Below are 17,040 nucleotides of genomic sequence, written 5' to 3'. Positions count from 1 at the left end.
GGGTTTAGCCCCTGGAACACACCCATTCTCCTGGCCAAACACAGGCATGTCTGTGAAACAGGGAGGAGTTCATACCTGCATGGCTGGAGGCTCAATATCACACCAAAATATACACAAGATTTCCCTTACAAGCCCTCTCTGAGACAACAGCTAGGTTAGTATGTTCTTAATTTGAGTCATAGAATCATAGGATGGTTTGGGTTGGAAGGGACCTTAAAACTCAGCCAGTTCTATGCCCTTGCCATGGGCAAGGACACCTTCTACTAGACCAGGTTGCTCCAGGCCCCACCCAACCTGGCATTGAACACTTCCAGGGATGTGGCAGCCACAGCTTCTCTGGGCAACCTGTGCCAGGGCCTCACCACCCTCACAGGAAAGAATTTCTTCCTAATATCCAATCTAAACCTACCCTCAGTTTGAAGCCATTTGCTAAATCATTGGGCAAAGTGCATCTTAGGTTGCCTCAACTAACACACAGGATTGTAGGTACAAATTGGGTTGATTTTGTAAGAGGATGGACCCGTGATTGTTGCAGTAGAGCCAAAACTTAAGTCAGTTACATTTGAAACTTGATGGCTGAAAAGCAATTTTCTGTTCCATTTGCTACATGTATCATTGCTTTTCTTTTCCTCAAGAAGGAACAAACATAAATTTGAGCAGCATTTATTTACCAAAGCAGAGGCTGAGGTGGAGATTTATGGACTATATTGTCTCCTCTGAAGCAGAAAATAGAGAGGCCCAGGGGCAACTGAGGAAAGGGGATGGCACAACCTTCAAAAGTTTGAACTTATTTGTTTGCTTCTGCACTTCAGATTTGAAGGTAATATATAAAACAATGGACAGGGAGGGTCTGCCAGTTGTTGTGGCCCTGAAAGATATTCATATCTGCAGAAGGACTAGAAATAAGCACAAAATAGCAGAAATAGCCTCATGTTAACAGCAGGTATATACAAATAAGGGTTTTACACACACAGGTACAAACACAAAGAGACACAGCGTGCTGGGTTCAGTGGTGTATCTGAGTTACTGCACAGTGTAGGACTGTGGTGCTGTGGGCATTGGGTCCACAGGTTGAAGGCCTGGGGCTACCAGTGAGAGATTCATCATGTGAGAGGGAAAAGAAGCTACTTCTGTGATCAGCCTGGCACAGGAAAACAGCTCTGCCTGAAGGAATCGACCTCCCAGGCAGCACATGCAGATATTCTCAACTGCAAACAGAACAAAAAGGCACCGCCTGATCTCGGAAAAAAAAGTTGAAGTCCTTACCTGGATATGCCCAGCATGTTTTCATGGCTGTGTTTGACTGTCAGAGCAGCATGTTTCTCTTTAAACATCCTCCTTCAGCCTGGGAATCCCTTGGGCAGCCAGAGGCTCTGAGATGCCATTAGTTACAGACGGGCAGAGCTCCGCCAGGTGAGCAAATGTTGTCAGGGAAAATGCTGCAAGGACATGGGCCAGGTCCCGCCCTGTAAAGCAAACCTGACCGAGACAACCTTGTTGACGAAGGCTGAGGGACCTAAACCAGCATAAAAGGAAAAAAAACACACCTGGGGTTTTGCTTTCTTTATGTCTGTTTTCAGTTTTACATTTTAAATATTCTTTGTTTAAATCAAATACCGATATTTCTTGTGCTAGGTAAACTCTAAAGAAATTCTAATAACAATTCTCATGTAGGGAGAAGTTTTATCTGTGGATCCTGAGGCTTGCTGGGACAGCCCCTCTTCTTTCCAGGCACATGCTGGGTTCATGGGCTTTCTGAACTGCTTGTGCTGTGAGAGTGGTTGTACCTGTGCTTAGGAGTGAGACCTTGATAAAGTTGATCTTATAGAACAGAATTTGGCACAAGATTTGGTGACTTTGTGCTTATTTGTCCCATCTCAGCATATTGCTCTCTTGATTCTGAATTGTGATATTTAAATCATACAGTGACTGTTGCCACAGCACAAATGACAAGTATATTTATGATCTGTCTTGCCAGCATTCAGATTTAGTTGCCCACTGTTGGGGTTGTTCTCTGTCACTTGCAGGTGTAGCTATGATATGTGACTTGAATGCCAGTGAAAATATGTATTCCACAGTCCCCTTCCAACAAACTCCAGAGCTTCACATATGCTTAAAGGACTCAAACTTGGCTGAGTCAACCCAAAGACTCAATATTCATAAAATATTTTTGATTGTTTTCTGGCAGCATTTCATTTTATGTCAAGTAGAATAAATGACTGGTTTCACCTGAAACTTAATTTCCTCACCTTGTATTTCTGCAAGGAAACTGCAAACTTAATTGTGTCAGCAGGGGAAGGAATATGACTTGATCAGTGATTATTGTGTGCATTTCTCCCAGGTGATTGCCAGATATTTTGATTGCACTAGTTACCTCCTTCTGTGATCAAAATCAATACATCGATCAATTCAGCTCTAAAGTGTCATGTTCCAATCTACAAGGCATTTCTCTGAGGAACAATCTCAAAAAGAATTGCTGAGGGCTGTTTTTACTCTATGAATCCCACCAGAGAATAAATATCTGCTTCATTATGATCCCTCATTTCTGGGTTTCCCTCATCCTCCCCCCAAAAATATAAGCTGTTTGCAGCTATGCAAATCCTCAGATTTTTGCCTCTGCTGACACTTGGAGAAGCATCTTTGGACATGGTGTATTAAAATGTTCAGACTGAGCTTGACATTTTTCTTTTGGACATCTTCAGGAGAGATGAAGTTCTGCTGATTAGGATGCTCTGATGAGAAAATGTTTTCCTGTCCTTGTTGCACACAGAAGTTCACAGGGTCCCTGAGCCTAGAGGGGAGCAGTAATTGGCATCTCTTATACAAGATCCTCACAAGCAGATGTCCAGGAACAACTCCTGTTGAGACTGGAAAGGCTGAAGTCAGATAAGAGGCTACGATGACAGGATGTTTGGGGACAGAGCTGACAGAAAATGGGGACTTAGCAACCTCTGAATCACATCAAAATGAAGAAGCTGTCAAAGGCACCTCCTGTCCTCCCCAGTACACTCCTTAAGATGATCCATCCTGACTGTGAAATAGCTCTTGGCAGGGAAGGTGGATGAGCAAAGGAAGCATCATCCTTCCTGAAGAACGGGGGAATGAACACACAGCCAGCCAGCAATATGTACTTACTGGCTTGGCTTGGTTTAACCAAGCTAAAAATGAGAAGAAACTGTCTATGAAAGTGATGAAGGGAATTAATGTTTGCAAGTGGGGTCAGTATGGGGGAGCAGAGTAGGATGGGGAGCATGGAGGGTCTGCTGCCCTCAGTGCACCGAGGAAACCTGGTGTGCATCGATCCAACCAGGGCTGTCCGGAGGAGAATATGGAGATTTTACTCAAATTAAGCACCCACTTCCCATGTCCCCATCTGGGGTATGACTTTTATTCTTAATAGAATGCTTGCAAAATATGACTAGTTAAGATTTTGCCATGTTAATATTTTTCATAATATTACATGTAAAGTTTTATGAATTCATACCCAGTGGGTTGTCAGAGAGAAACAGTCTAAAGTCAGGAATATGCTACTTAATGCATATCATAGAAATATTAATTGAAAAACCTGGAGTCAGAAGGAAAGAGGAGAGGAAACTTCCATTCAACACAACATGATGCATGCTCTCTGAGCTGTCCTTCCCTGGGAGCACGATGGAGAGCTAAGGAAAGGCAGCCAAATAAACTTTACCTTAAGTTTGTAAGACTTACTACAACTTAACCTACAACTGGTACTAGTTGAGATGTTAAAGGCACCAACAAGAATCTTTATCATTAATTTTGGTCTGGTTTTTTTTTGTTATTTGCTTTCACTGTGATTAAATTAACTGTTATTTAATTGGGGGTTTTATTATTTAGTTTTTGTGCCATTACTACATTACCAGAAAATATATTTTTCAGCTTTTCCCCTTAGGTGCCTTAAGATATGAATACTGCATAAGGAAACAGCCCCAAGTGGTTTTTTCACTATTTCATTCCACAGCCTTGACAAATGGGTTGTGGGTTTTTTCCTAGCAGATGAAAGGTCTTATTATACCAGTGGTGAGGCCTCCATTTAAAAAAAAATCATTATCTTCCATTTGAATATTATTAATTGATCCTGCTTGTATTTCAGTAATTGAAACACCTTACTTAAAACCAGAAGCTTATTATGAGCCATCCCATCTGTGGGTAGTTATGAACTGCTCTTAATGTGCTGCTGTGTATTTCTAATGTGTCTGAGCTCTTCCAAGTGCTCTCCTAATTATCAGATTTGAGCCTCTTATGAATGTTGCATTAATTATGGTGCAAAAAATGAACTGTAGGCCAAAATCTGTAGCTAATTAGAGCATATAATGTAGTGCCAAGCTTAACATTAACGAGAGAGAAATGGAAATAGAGAGTTAATGTGAGAAAATGGGGAAAGTGCTCATTTTCCACAATGTGACACTGAATGGCCTCTCTCATGTGCTTATTTGTTTACCCTGGTGTTTATAATTAGCAAATGGATTTTGCTCACTGAAAACAAATAGCTCCTTAACTGATTTTAAAGTTAGCTTAATTTCTGTCCTTCAGTGCCCAAGTTGCTTTTTCTCATGTGGAAACACCAACTTTTACAACATTAACAAGGAAATCTATAATGGAAGAAGCTAGCAGCTCTGGACTGATTCCATCAGTTGTGTGGATCTGATCAGTTGTGTGGTTGTTGTGTGGATCTGATGTTTTTCATCACCAGTTGTTGTCATATTTTTGTTCATAATACCTGAAGTCCAAAGCCTTTAGCTAAAGCTGAGCAGGACATCCTGCAGTGGGAAATAGGGAAAATTATAAACATCATCCAGATCAAGAAGCAGCATAAGGAGACTGGGAAAAGAAAAAACAGTGGTCAAATTCAGTAATCAAAGTGAGGGTGTTGGAAAGGACCACAGTGGATAATCTGTGAAATTCATTAATAGAGCCTGGCAATAAAAGGAATTAAAAAAAGAAAGATGGAAATGAGCACTTGCTATTCCAGGGAAACAAACTGATTGGGTCAAATGCAGCAAATGTTTTCAGCAGGAGAAAACAAAAAGGAAACGAGATGCTGAAGTGTTTTGACATTTCATTTCAAAATCGTATTTCAAGTTATTATTTGCCTGTACATTTAAACATGCTCCTTAAAAAAGATCTGCATCTACTTAAATACAAAAACAAAGGAACTGGAGAAGATTTCAGTCTTGGTTTGCCAGAAAAAAAGATGAACATTAGTTTTGTACATCAGCCTCAAGCAGCAGTGCTGGTGTGTCGGTGCAGTCACATACCCACCAAGCACTGTTGCAGTAATCCCTTGTGTAGCTCCAGGGACTTCCCTGGATCTGTGTGGGAATGCCGTGGCCATGTGTGACTGGGATGATCTGGGAACATGTCCTGGAGCTGCAGGTCATTAGAGCAAGTGGCAGCCAGAGCTGGTTTGTAAGAGTGGGAGAACAGGTGAGCTTCATCCTTCAGGGATGATCGAACAATGGAAAAAGGAAGGAGAGAAACAAACATTGATAGATGCTTTCTGTGTTTCCTGTGACTTGTCAGAGACAAAGAAAGTCTTTTTTTTTTTTTTTTTTTTTTATCCCAGTGTTATGTTTCTCTCATTCAAGGGCTTTGCCTACTTGGAGAACTGGCTGCTAATTTTAAATCTGAGGAGGCACGTAGAAGTCTTACAAAATATAGGGGAGGCTGCATTATGTAGGCTGGAGACAGATGTTTTTAAAAACCTTGAACTGAAACTTAGTAAAGAATGATGAGGGCTTAATTTCAGCTCACAAGGTCTGAACAGCATTATTTGATTTAAAGATAATTAAGATATTCAGCATAGCTGCTCAAGAGTGGAAAAAATAAACACTTGTCATGAGACAGAAACAAATTTGTATTTAGATTTGACTACAAAGGACTTTAAATCAACATTGCTGTCAGAGCCATATAAATAATTTAGCAATCCAAATATTTTCCCAAGATCTCGATTTTTACCATTCAGCTGCAATGGGGAAAATTGAATTTTGATGGTATTTCTGTGGATTTTACCCATGTTTTCTCCAAGGACTGCAGAGGTCCACTGATATTTGCTTCTCTTTATGACTTGTTGGTCACCTCTGGGTTGCAGGTCAATTCAATGCAGCACGAGGAAGGTACACAAGGAGTTTAAACCTTATTGCTAAGAAATCTTGGAAGCACCTTGCTCATCTCAGAATAAGTGAGAAACCCACAAACAAACAACAGGAGCTCTTCATCCTCAAAGGATTAGATCTGTTGCTAATTTTGCAGCATGGCATATCAAATTGGTTTATATTGTTCAGCAATGTTGATACACATTCAACCAAAAGAGTTCCTAATTTCTGGCCTATTTTGCCCCAGGAATGATGGTGAGTAGGTAGGGGCTATTCTTCTTATCCTGCTATAATGATTTTCTACTGATGGGCAAATGCAGAAGTTTAGTGGCTGGAATCATGACTCATTCAGCCCAGACTTTACAGAGTTACTGGAAAGCTTTTAATTTTATGGAGTCTATGAACCTGGTAATTGAGATAGAGGGAAAATTCTGCACTCCTCTCATGAAAATTTAATATGCAGCTGTATTAAAAGCAAATGTTTTGTGAAATTACATTTGATTTGGCCTATGTGTATTCATTTTTTTCAACAGAAAATGAAAATAGAACAATGTATTTTATTCACATTTCCTTTTGACATTTTGTGTATCTCAGGTTTTAAAATTTTGTTTTCTTCTTTCAAAATGAAAAAAATATCATAGATTAAAAGAGTGAATTCCAGAGATTCCTGGATTTTATATTTACACTCTTCTCAATTTTCTGACTGTTTCCGAAGATTTCACAGTTTTCCAAAATGTCAAAAGTATCTTTTCAGGGAGACAATAGGACTGTTATCTTTACCCAGAGTCCCTGTATCCCTGGAAGCCACTCCAGGCTCTTTCCTGAGTTCTGAAAAACATGCTCACATTTTATTCCTGGACCACTGGGATTCAGTCTGTGTGATCTGTCCTGCATGGTTCCATCATAGACGTGGGGAAATAATGATGCCAACCAGACACTGTCCTGCACTGAGCAGCACCTCCATCATCTACAGGCAATAGTTTACCAGGGTTACTGACTGCCATAAAATACAGAATTAAAAGACTCCTTTCTGCCTGCTGCTGAAACAGGAATAAAGTAAGCAGATGCATCACTGTCTGGGATAACTAACAAACAGTCATCTTAAGCTGTTCTCTCTTCCCCTCTCTTTTATGGTGCGTTTATGAATTATGTTGTTTGCGTTTGTAATTATGGAACTGAACAGATGGTGAAAGGCTTATTTCAGAGTGATGTGTTCATTAAAATAACCTGCTCTCCTCTGCCAAGTGATTGTTAACCCTAATCCCAATTTGATATCAAAGAGAGTTATTTGTTCTTTCTCTTTTAAGAGAAAGAAACGGAGCTTTGAGAAATGGACACGATACTGAGTGTGGAGCCACAATAGTGGTGCTGAATATATTCCAGAGGGGAAACCACTGAGGAGCTTTGCAGCTGTGAAAGAAAGATGCAGGGAAAGATAAATTGTGGACCAATGCAATGTCAAATCTAAGAAAAGTTTAAATTCTTCATTCAGTTTGGAAGCTCAGTTCCATGTAAAACGTGGCCCCAGCCAACTTCTGCCTATGTGCAAACTCTAAGTTCTACCATATTAGGTGGTTGAGCATAATAATGGTAAATCCCATTATTAAAAATGGGACTCTTTCTTCACAGTTTATCATATCTTACAAAATAACATCTTACCTTCTTCTATTCCCAACAAGTGTTTACTGGGTGCTCCTGCAAATAACAAGAGTTGCAAATAGCAACTGGCACAAACTTGGGAAAAGTTTCAATGCCACGAACCTGCAGAATTATTTCTTTTCTTATTAGTTTAGATTTTTAAGAATGCCACATTCTGCTCCTTGCCTGACTCTGCCATGCCCAGGTTCCTTCCATCAGTCCTGTAAGGTGTCACCAATGAATCGGCAACAACAAACCCCAAATCCCAGGACAGGGATGTCCAAGGATCACAGTTTCATTTCAGTTAGGTGTAATTTTCCTGAACTGTGTGAGCATGGGGCCAGGAGGAGACTCTCACAGTCCAGCTTATCCATAAGGTCATTGTTGCAGCCAGTAATGAAGTGTATTACAGGCTTCAAACAATGTAAGTGAACAACTAAGAACAGCACAGAATTTGATACAAGGATTTTCTCTTCTATTCTTGCATTACCAGGGGTATTTATAAACTCTAGCAGTAATTAATTTGCATTTATAATATAAAATTATAAAAAAAAATTTGCAAACATAATGAAACTTGGTGCTTATCAGCTTCTTGCACAGTCCATGTCTAAACTTCTCCAGACTTTGCAGCCATTTGTGCACCCAGCTGAGACCCAAGATACCCTGGCAGCACCAGTAACAGACATATGCACCATAAATCCACTCACCCATCCCTACCTCTGTAGAAACTTTGGCCTCTCAGTGTCTGAACATGTCTGCAAAATCTCTTCTCTACCTATGACAATGGGACCTTCATTTTTTGATGAGAAGGGGAATGGGTTTAGTGCCAAAAGTCCCGGGGAGCACAGAGTTAACAGCTCTTGTACCTCCCCTGCACAAAACCCAGCCCAGGGCCAACTGCAAAACCTCACCTCAGTCTTCAGTGAATGTCAGGACAACAGGAACAACCTTCTGCCTGTCCAAAAAAGGAAGCAATGAATAATGTAAACTGGTGTACAGGGAAAGGATTATTAAACAGAGAGCAAAGGCAGCTGTGCACCTACAGCAGGTTTGGGATGGCTGTGGCTTCCTCCCATCACCTTCCTTCAGTGCAGCTGAAAGCTTTGCCCTGCTGGGGTAGTTGTGGGCACTCATTTTATTTGTGATGGTGAGATCATCTCACTGTCTACAACTCCCTCAAAGGAGGTTGGAGCTGGGCGGGGTCGGACTCTTCTCCCACATAACAAGTTCATTGGGAGACTCCAGGGTCTGGGAAAGTGGTGAGTGGTTTTCATTGCAGCTCAGGGAGCCAGAGACCAGCAATTTTTTGGCTTTGCTTTCTTAGTAAATTGTCCAAGTTGGTGTGAGAGATAGCTCTGCAGGGAATGAAAGTAAGCAGCCACTGCATCCTCTTGGTGTTTTCTCCTTGGCTTTTGCTGAGTTCCCAGAATAATGCTGGAGCTCCCTGTTCTGGTCGTGGGCTGTAAAACCTCCTGTGCTGAGAGCTAATCCAAACAGTTAATTAAAGAGTCCATTGGACTTTCAGAAACAGTGGGAGATGCAGAAGCAATTATCTCCAAATTGGCCATCATCACAAAGTGCCATTTGGCGAGTAGGGAATAGTCTCCAGCAGGTCTCTTTAGGGGTGGCAATGCCTTTCCATTATTGGGCTTTACTGCTGGGTGGTGGTTCTGATCTGAGTAAAGCCTTGGGGGAAATGACTGGAACACTGTCCCCAGTTCTGGGAGGAGTCAGATGCAGAGGGCAGGGGCCTCAATTTGTAATTGAGCTTGGTGGTTTAATGTGCCAGCACGTAGAAATCCCATTGAAGGAACCCATTAGAGGCAGGAAAGCTGAGCAACTAATTTGCTGCTGATAATTTATTTAATGCATTTAAACCTTTTAATGTTTTTTTTTCTTGCTCGCATACTATGGCTTCCTCAGATGTATTCATTACTCAAACCTACCTCGTTGTTTCTCTTGAAACATTCAGCCCACACACGGAGGGTTCAAGTGCTGTTTTCTCCTTGCATTGTAAGATAAACCCTTGGTGTCTCCATGGGGTGGGAGCTGAGGCATATCAGGTGTGTGTTCCTGGAGCGAGGCAACACTGAGTTTCAGGTGTAGCTGTGCCTTTTCTCTGAAACTTGCTCCCCATAAGTGTGATGCCTGAAAAATGAATTGTATTTTCAGGGAGCAGATCAGTTAAGTCATGGGGGTGTGAACAAAAGCAGGGCTGTTACAATCCCATCTTTTATCCAACACTAAGTTGGTGCTCTGCAACTGGCAGGTAGCTTTGAACTTCCATTTGAAGGGGAAAACTGCAGCATGAGAAAACAACCCGGGGAACACAAAAGCTCATCAGCAGAGGACTCCTTTAACAGATTCCTGGAGATGTTTGGTAATGTTTTTACAAATGATGTGCCAGAACCTGAGCAAGCCATCACCCTGCAGAGCAGCTTTTCCACCCTGTGCAGGAATGCTCTTTCCTCCTCTCCTACCAGTCCTCTTTCCCCACAGGGTAAACAGCTGGAAGTGTTGAGCTAACAACTGCCAGAGGCTTCAGACAGACACTTTGTGCCACACGAGATCCCGGGACACCTTAATGACTTCTCTTTAGCTTAATGCATCTCTGTAACAAACGGCATCACCTGCTATTGCTGATCTTGCACCACTTTCTGACTGCTGCAGAAGAACAAGGAAGGTTTGGCTCTTTGGATATCCTGTATGAAGTGAGCTTTCAGTCTCTGTTGCGCTGCTGAGCAAGTCCTGAGTTGCTCTGAGCTATGTCTGCCCTGTTGGTGGAGCAGGGGGTCTCCTGGCTCTCATCCTCTGTATCCCCATTAGTAGCAGAGACTTTGCCATGCCAGAGATCTCCTTGGTGGATCATCTCACACAGTGTCCCGTGTCTGACTTGGTATATCAAATTAAAACTACATTATGACTTGTATTCTTCATGGTCATCTCATCGGAGTGTCTGTTCAGTGTTAGATGCAAAATGTCTTTTCTTGTTTCTTGCATCAAGTCTGTAATTTGTTGGGAGAACGAGCACATTTTTTAAATTTATTATCCTTATTTAAAGTTGATTTATAAATTTATTATCCTTATTAAAACTGGAGTATTAAGGGTGCACGTTCGGTGGATACATTTGCACGTACAGTGACTTGCAATAAAGCAACCAAGCCTGGCCTTGTTGAAAACCAGCATCTAGTACATTAAAGGGTGAATTCCTGCAGGAATAATCACCAGAGCAAACACAGACAGGCAGTACAGTTCATACCCCGGCTTTCATTTTGAGGCCATGCCTGATCTCCTGGAACTAACGGATACATAATTGGTAGAATATTCAAATCATCTACTTAAGACATTTCAATGGCATTCCAGGCACCTCAGTTAGGAGCCTAAGTCCCAAAAATGCTCAGTAATTGAGAAACAGATACATCCTGAGTAATAACACCAAGTAAACTGACGTCACAGTATCAGTTTATGAACATGTAGAAAAAGTTCCTGGCTGTTTCTAGTGATTATTCAAACAAACCCCAAGGCTGATAGTACTTCACTCTGCTAACAGGAAGAGAACTGATATATTCCTCTATTTTCTTAGGCATTTTTCTTTTTTATCTTTATTGTGATACAGATGTTTCAGGTATGTCTTGGTTGTTTGTTACTAAGAGAAATAACATATCTACATGTCTAAACATTCAGGAGAAAAGTCTTAACAGAGACCTGATTTCCCTGATATGCATTTGAATGAGGGAAAAATATGTTTTTACAGTTATTTTTGCAGCTTCTTCCTTCTAGACCTACTCAGAGGATGGTTTAGTTCAGCTTTAGTTTAAACAGACTGCCAAGGGAAGATACTTGGCTTGCTCTGTACCCTTCAGGGGGGTTGAAAGCAAGAATGATTAGATGTAAAACTCAAGAAAGATGTGCTAAATCAGTTTTACTCCAGTTAGCCAACAGTTTTGCTATCACCTCAGATCTGCTTATTCCTGCAAAGCACTGCACACCATTTAGGGAAAACAATTGCATGTTACCAGCAGATTCAATCAATAGTCCTGTTCAGAGAGCCACATTGGGATGAGCAGCAGGAGATGGGCTGGTAGATGAGGCACAGAGTAAGAGATAACATGGAATTCTTACAGCGCAATTCTGGTTTTCCATATCTGGCCCAAAGCCTGGAGAAATATCATAAAGGTCATGATACCTCCAAAGGACATGACACCTGAACAGCACTGGTTTGATAAGACATGCTAGAATTGGCCCTAGACCGAGATGACTGTCTTTTGTAAGTGGAAATGCCCTGGAGTGTTGGTCTTGGTTTCATCTTAAGCAGCATTCCCTTCCCAAGCAAGTCTCAAATGATTCCTTAAATGCTTGAACTGAAGACATTAACTGAAGTGCCTTCAGCTCAGTCCATCCACAGGTGATCAGTGTTTTTCAGTTCCTTAGTCTGGATTCCTCTCATCCAGCTCACCTTAGACACATGAAACCCAGCAGGTTCTTGGTTTTCAGGGATCGCCTTGACTGTTTCAAACCAAAGATTTTGTTTCCTGTCATGGAACAAAGAAGGGATTTGCTTTGCTTTATGTGGGATCTGCATATTTGGGAGATGCTCTGTCTTAAGATGTACTTGGGGATTTTCAAGAACTCATTTTACGTAAGCAGGTAAGCAGGTCCTTTTAATTGGCACTAACCAATTTCTGTGTCTCTCCACTTCCAGGTACACTGTTTTACGCAATGGGCATCATCAGGAACATGAGAAGCTTCCCATCCACAATGACCCTGAATCCCAAGAGTCCTGTTTCTAGTCATGGTCCTAACAGAGGAATGGTCCAGCTGAAAGAACCTTTTAAGATATCCAAAAGATTCAGCAGGACTTGTTGAAAAATCATTCATCTGCATTGTCATGGTGCCTCCTACACTGACTTCACATGGGTGTCCAGCTGTGAGATGGATGGAAGGTACAGGACTCCTGTACCTGCAGGGATGGCTGGACCATGGCTATTCCACAGCTTTATTCCAGTAGGGAGTGATTCCTGTCAACGTAAGGACACAAAACAAATACAAACCACTCGGTGAAGGGACTTCTGCTGCTCCTTTCCAGCTGCCCTCTGTGTACAAGTCATCTCTCTGTCCTGCAGTCTTAGAGATGACAAGGTCTGGCTGAAGCCCTATCAGGATGTGAGACTAAAGCCCTGCTTTATCCGTGCGAGATCCTGCCCGTGGTGACTGGATGGTCGGGGGAGAAACAGCACTATGTTTTCTTCAGCAAAATAAGGGGGAACATTTGCCCTTTGATTATAGCTACTGGTGAAGGGTCAGCATGAGCTGCTGGTTCACTCAACCCTGCAGAGCTTTGTAAATGCTTTTATTGTGTTTCCTGGCCACGTTCATTGGTGGAAGCCTGACAAGCTGGAATGGGACTTACAGAGACATCTCACCTCTGACGGGGCCCTGCCAGCACTGCTCCAGTCCAGCCCATGGGCCCAAAGCCATATCCATCCTCTGCCATTTGGAGGCCAGTGGACAGGATATGGCCCTCAAACCCAGGCAAGCTGCCAGTGCTGTGCTCACTTGAGCAAACTTCAGGCATTCCGACCCAGAGGAAAGGTTGGCCAAGAGACAGTCAGTCTGTAATAGATCACTAAGTGCCATCTTGAAAACTACACCATCTAATAAACTTTTCTAGCTACATTAGGAAGAGAGACTTCTACTTCCATTTTCCACCTTTATTTTTGTATTTGTTTTGGTTCCCTTCCAGTTGAGGCAAGAAGTTTCAAGATTTTCAAATATCACCATATGCACATCTGCTTGCAAAGATCTCAGTCCTCAGCTGCTTCCTGCATGTAGATGTTGCCATGTTCCTTGTGAGCTGCTCCCACCTTTGCATGGAAAGGGTGAGCAAGGCTGTAGACTTCACAACTTTGGGAAAATGATCTTCATGCAGTAGGAAATATGCAGGATCAAGACTATGAGCCTCTATCCTTTTTAGATGAAGATCAAACCCAGAGATGCCACCCTGAGCCTAGAAAATAAACTTGTACTTTGTTATATTGTGTAATCATGTACAGCTATTTTTAATGTAAATAGAAAAGGTGACATTATTTATTATTTTTTATCAGGAACATGTGTTTTTTTCATTAAAAGCTTCTAGACCCAGGAGCTTAACATTATATGTATTATTATTTAGTAATATTTCTGTTGCTATGTGACAGGTATTTACTATAAACAGACAAATCCTGCTTTGAACAAACAAAAATGTTGCTCAGTAGGAAAAAAATTGTGCATGATAAGAACAACTGGCTTCCCTGCCATGGTGTCTGACTTCTTTAAATACTTCTTCCACATAAAACTCACTGACAAAACCTCACAGCATTTTCCTTTAGGTTTCAAAACGACTCGGGGGAGAAATAGCCCTAATTAGAAGACCAGACACTTACCAAAGTAGAGAAGTGCTGGCAGTCAGAAAGAGACAAACTGTTGGTGTTTTCATGGAAAGTGCTCCTGGTTCATCATTAGGACCTGTTTGGCAATGACCTGTTTTTACAGGGCTTTGTTTCCAAAACAACTCTATTGTTGACACCAAAACAGAGCAGGGAGTGAAAAAAGAAAGGTCATTATTGAAAGTTTGGAAAAAAATCCATCCAGGGCTGCTTGAGTCCTATGATCCTCACCCTCTGTGGGACTGCTCACTTTGGTTATGTCGGGATTTGGGTACATGAGGCTGCAGAACAGGTTGTCTTGGTTTCACCTCAAGTGTCAAATTTCTTAGAGAAATCCTAAAAAAGCTTTTCTCTGTCCCCATTAAAAGGCATCAAAATATTGGTGTGAAATTTCTTGGAATGATCTGGAATCAGCAGCATGGGGATGCTACAGTAATGGTGTTTTTTGTTTCTGCTGTTGTCCTTGAAGTGTTGTTTTCTCCTATATTTTTATGTGCATTAGTAATATATCTCTTCTTAATTTAAAATTAACTCCTCAACAGGGCAATTTCCTCACAGGCAACATTCTATCAATGGGCTCTCTCAATGGGAGTAGTAGCTCACTAGCCAAAATGGTCAACAGCTGTGATGGGAAATAATTCCAAACACTGTATTTGAATGAAAAACCAAACACAAAATGTCCATGTCCTGTGTCATTTATGACAAACTGTTTGTTGGACTCAACAAACCTGTCATGAACCACCTGGCGGCTCCTGCTTAGTAAGCCAATAATCTCAGCAAAACTTCTGTGAACCCAGCAAATGACGTTGTCTGTCATCAATAATGGTAGAATTTCTCTGGAAAAGGAGCTGTCTCACAGAAAGGACCCAGACTCAATTTTCTTTGCTAAAGGTGGCTGCTCGTTCAGCCTCTCAGTTTAGCTTCCCATTGACCCTCTTGGCTAGTGGTGTCAGAGCCTTTGCCTGTACTGAGTAATGTGTAATGCATTGGCTGTTTCTAAAAATAAAAAATCTTCTGTGTGCACTGCAGTGAACTCCAGCTCATGCTCATTTCTCGGCTGTTTTCACTCAAAACACATGATGTGACCAAGTTACACTTTCTTGCCTTGCAAGACACTCTAACAGCCAGAACAGGGAGGGAGAATCCGGCTCTTCTTTGCTTTTTCTAGAACTCCCTGACAGGAGGGTGGAGCCGGGTAGGGGTCAGGCTCTGCTTGCAGTGAACAAGTAACACAACTAGAGGAACGGCCTAAAGTTGTGCCAGGGGAGGTTCAGGTTGGACATCAGGAGGAATTTCTTCATTGAAAGGGCTCCCACACATTAGAATGGGCTGCCCAGGGAGGTGGTGGAGTCCCCATCCCTAGAGGTGTTCAAGGAATGACTGGATGTGGCACTCAGTGCTGTGGTCTGGTTGGCAAGTTGGGGATCAGTCAGGTTGGACTGGATGGTCTTGGAGGTCTTTTCTAACCTTAATGACTCTGTGAAAATACTGATGAGTCCTTGGATTGTAATAACCATTCCGAATTGTTATCTACCAGAACACCAAGTTCTCGTGCACTGGCTCTTTATCCCCACTGATTGTTTCTGAGCCCTCCCTCTCTCTCCCTTACCTGTGCTGTGCCCACCTGATCTCTCACCTCTGCCCTGAGAGCTCTCACTGCTCTGGGCACCACGCTCAAGACAGGCATTTACAAACAGGGAGTCAAACATTATTTTGTGCAGCTCCGTTTCTCTGAGTTTCCCAGTGAATCTGACTAAAAAAGGAAGCTTCTTTCTTCCTTCCTTTCCATCTCTTTCCTGCCACCTTTCACAGATTCACTCTAATAACCATGTATTTATTTCTTCACATAAATATGCTAGTACTCATCACTGAGTGATCACACCACCACTTTATGGTCTGGGAACACTTTACATGTTTTGGAACGCAGCAAGCCTTGGAAGCGTTAAGGATGGTGCCTGATGGAGCTGTTTTCTTGGATTACAACTCCTGACACTTCTCCTCGCCAGAGGTAATGTGCTGGCAGAACAGAGAGCTAATGAGAAATTGGCTGGGCCTTTGCTAAACTATCTTCAGGAGGCAGATCTGTCAACACAGTTGTAATTCCCATATTTCTGCATTTTTGTAGGCTCCAGAAGCACTTCTAGGATCTTGCATGACTTTTGATAGCAGGGCATGGGCTCAGACAAGGAAATTCAAAGATGCATTGAGGTTACTTGTGCTGAAAGAGGGAAGCAGAGCGACAGGCTGGCTCCTTCCAAAGGCAAACTAAAAACATAGCCTAAGGCTAAATCTGTGTGCCAGTAGGCCCTGGGCAGTGTCAGGGTGCATATCCCCATGAGCTGAGCCGTTCTTCCTACTGCCCAGCTTCCCATGTTTCCAATACTCAGTTTACTCAGACAGACAGAGTCGTGCTGCAAAGTAAAATTCAGAGCTGTAATAAACAAGACCAATGGAAGCAGCGTTCACCAAACAGAAGCTCCCAGGAAGGGTGCAGAAGAGGCCATACATTTAATTAGCTGATGTTTAAGACTGTCTGGAGGGATGTGAAGCAATAACTGGATGATACACGCTCTGTAAATGTCAGTGCTTGAGGCAGGCAGCAGCTGTGTTGCTTAGTGAGATGTATGGAGATATGGCTGCAGCCCAAGAGTACCAGCAGGTCATGCTCATAAACACCATGCAGACAGCTGAATCCTTATGGGGAAACGTCCCTTCCACATTTATCCTTCAGTTTTTTCAACACTGAATATATCTTCAGTTTTTAATCTTGGAGAGGTCAATGGAAAAAAAGTAGAAACTATCTCAGTAGAACAATTAGCAAAATGTTTTCAGTAAATTCTCAAACCCCTTTTAATTTAATGCAG

General features: G+C 42.1%; 1 protein-coding gene across 3 annotated transcripts in view; it reads left to right on the top strand.

Annotated features, from left to right (window-relative positions):
• The window catches only part of HTR4 (5-hydroxytryptamine receptor 4), a 91,153-nt gene extending 75,951 nt beyond the window's left edge, over positions 1-15,202 (top strand). The window contains exons 7-8 of one of the 3 annotated variants that reach the window (XR_003534134.1): positions 10,251-10,434; positions 12,454-12,555. Coding sequence is in view for 1 of the 3 variants with exons in the window: in XM_027682861.1 (XP_027538662.1) it covers positions 12,454-12,541 (88 nt within the window). In the remaining 2 variants the exon portion in view is untranslated. Of the gene's footprint in view, positions 1-10,250; positions 10,435-12,453 lie in introns of all 3 variants that reach the window. The other 2 variants (XM_027682861.1, XM_027682862.1) reach the window with 2 other exon arrangements.
• Positions 15,203-17,040: the final 1,838 nt, after the last annotated feature.

This window comes from Neopelma chrysocephalum, unplaced genomic scaffold, assembly GCF_003984885.1.
Source record: "Neopelma chrysocephalum unplaced genomic scaffold, ASM398488v2 Primary Assembly neopelma1_63, whole genome shotgun sequence".
NCBI classification, from domain to species: Eukaryota; Metazoa; Chordata; class Aves; order Passeriformes; family Pipridae; genus Neopelma; species Neopelma chrysocephalum.
This window is presented reverse-complemented; position numbering and strand designations above follow the sequence as displayed.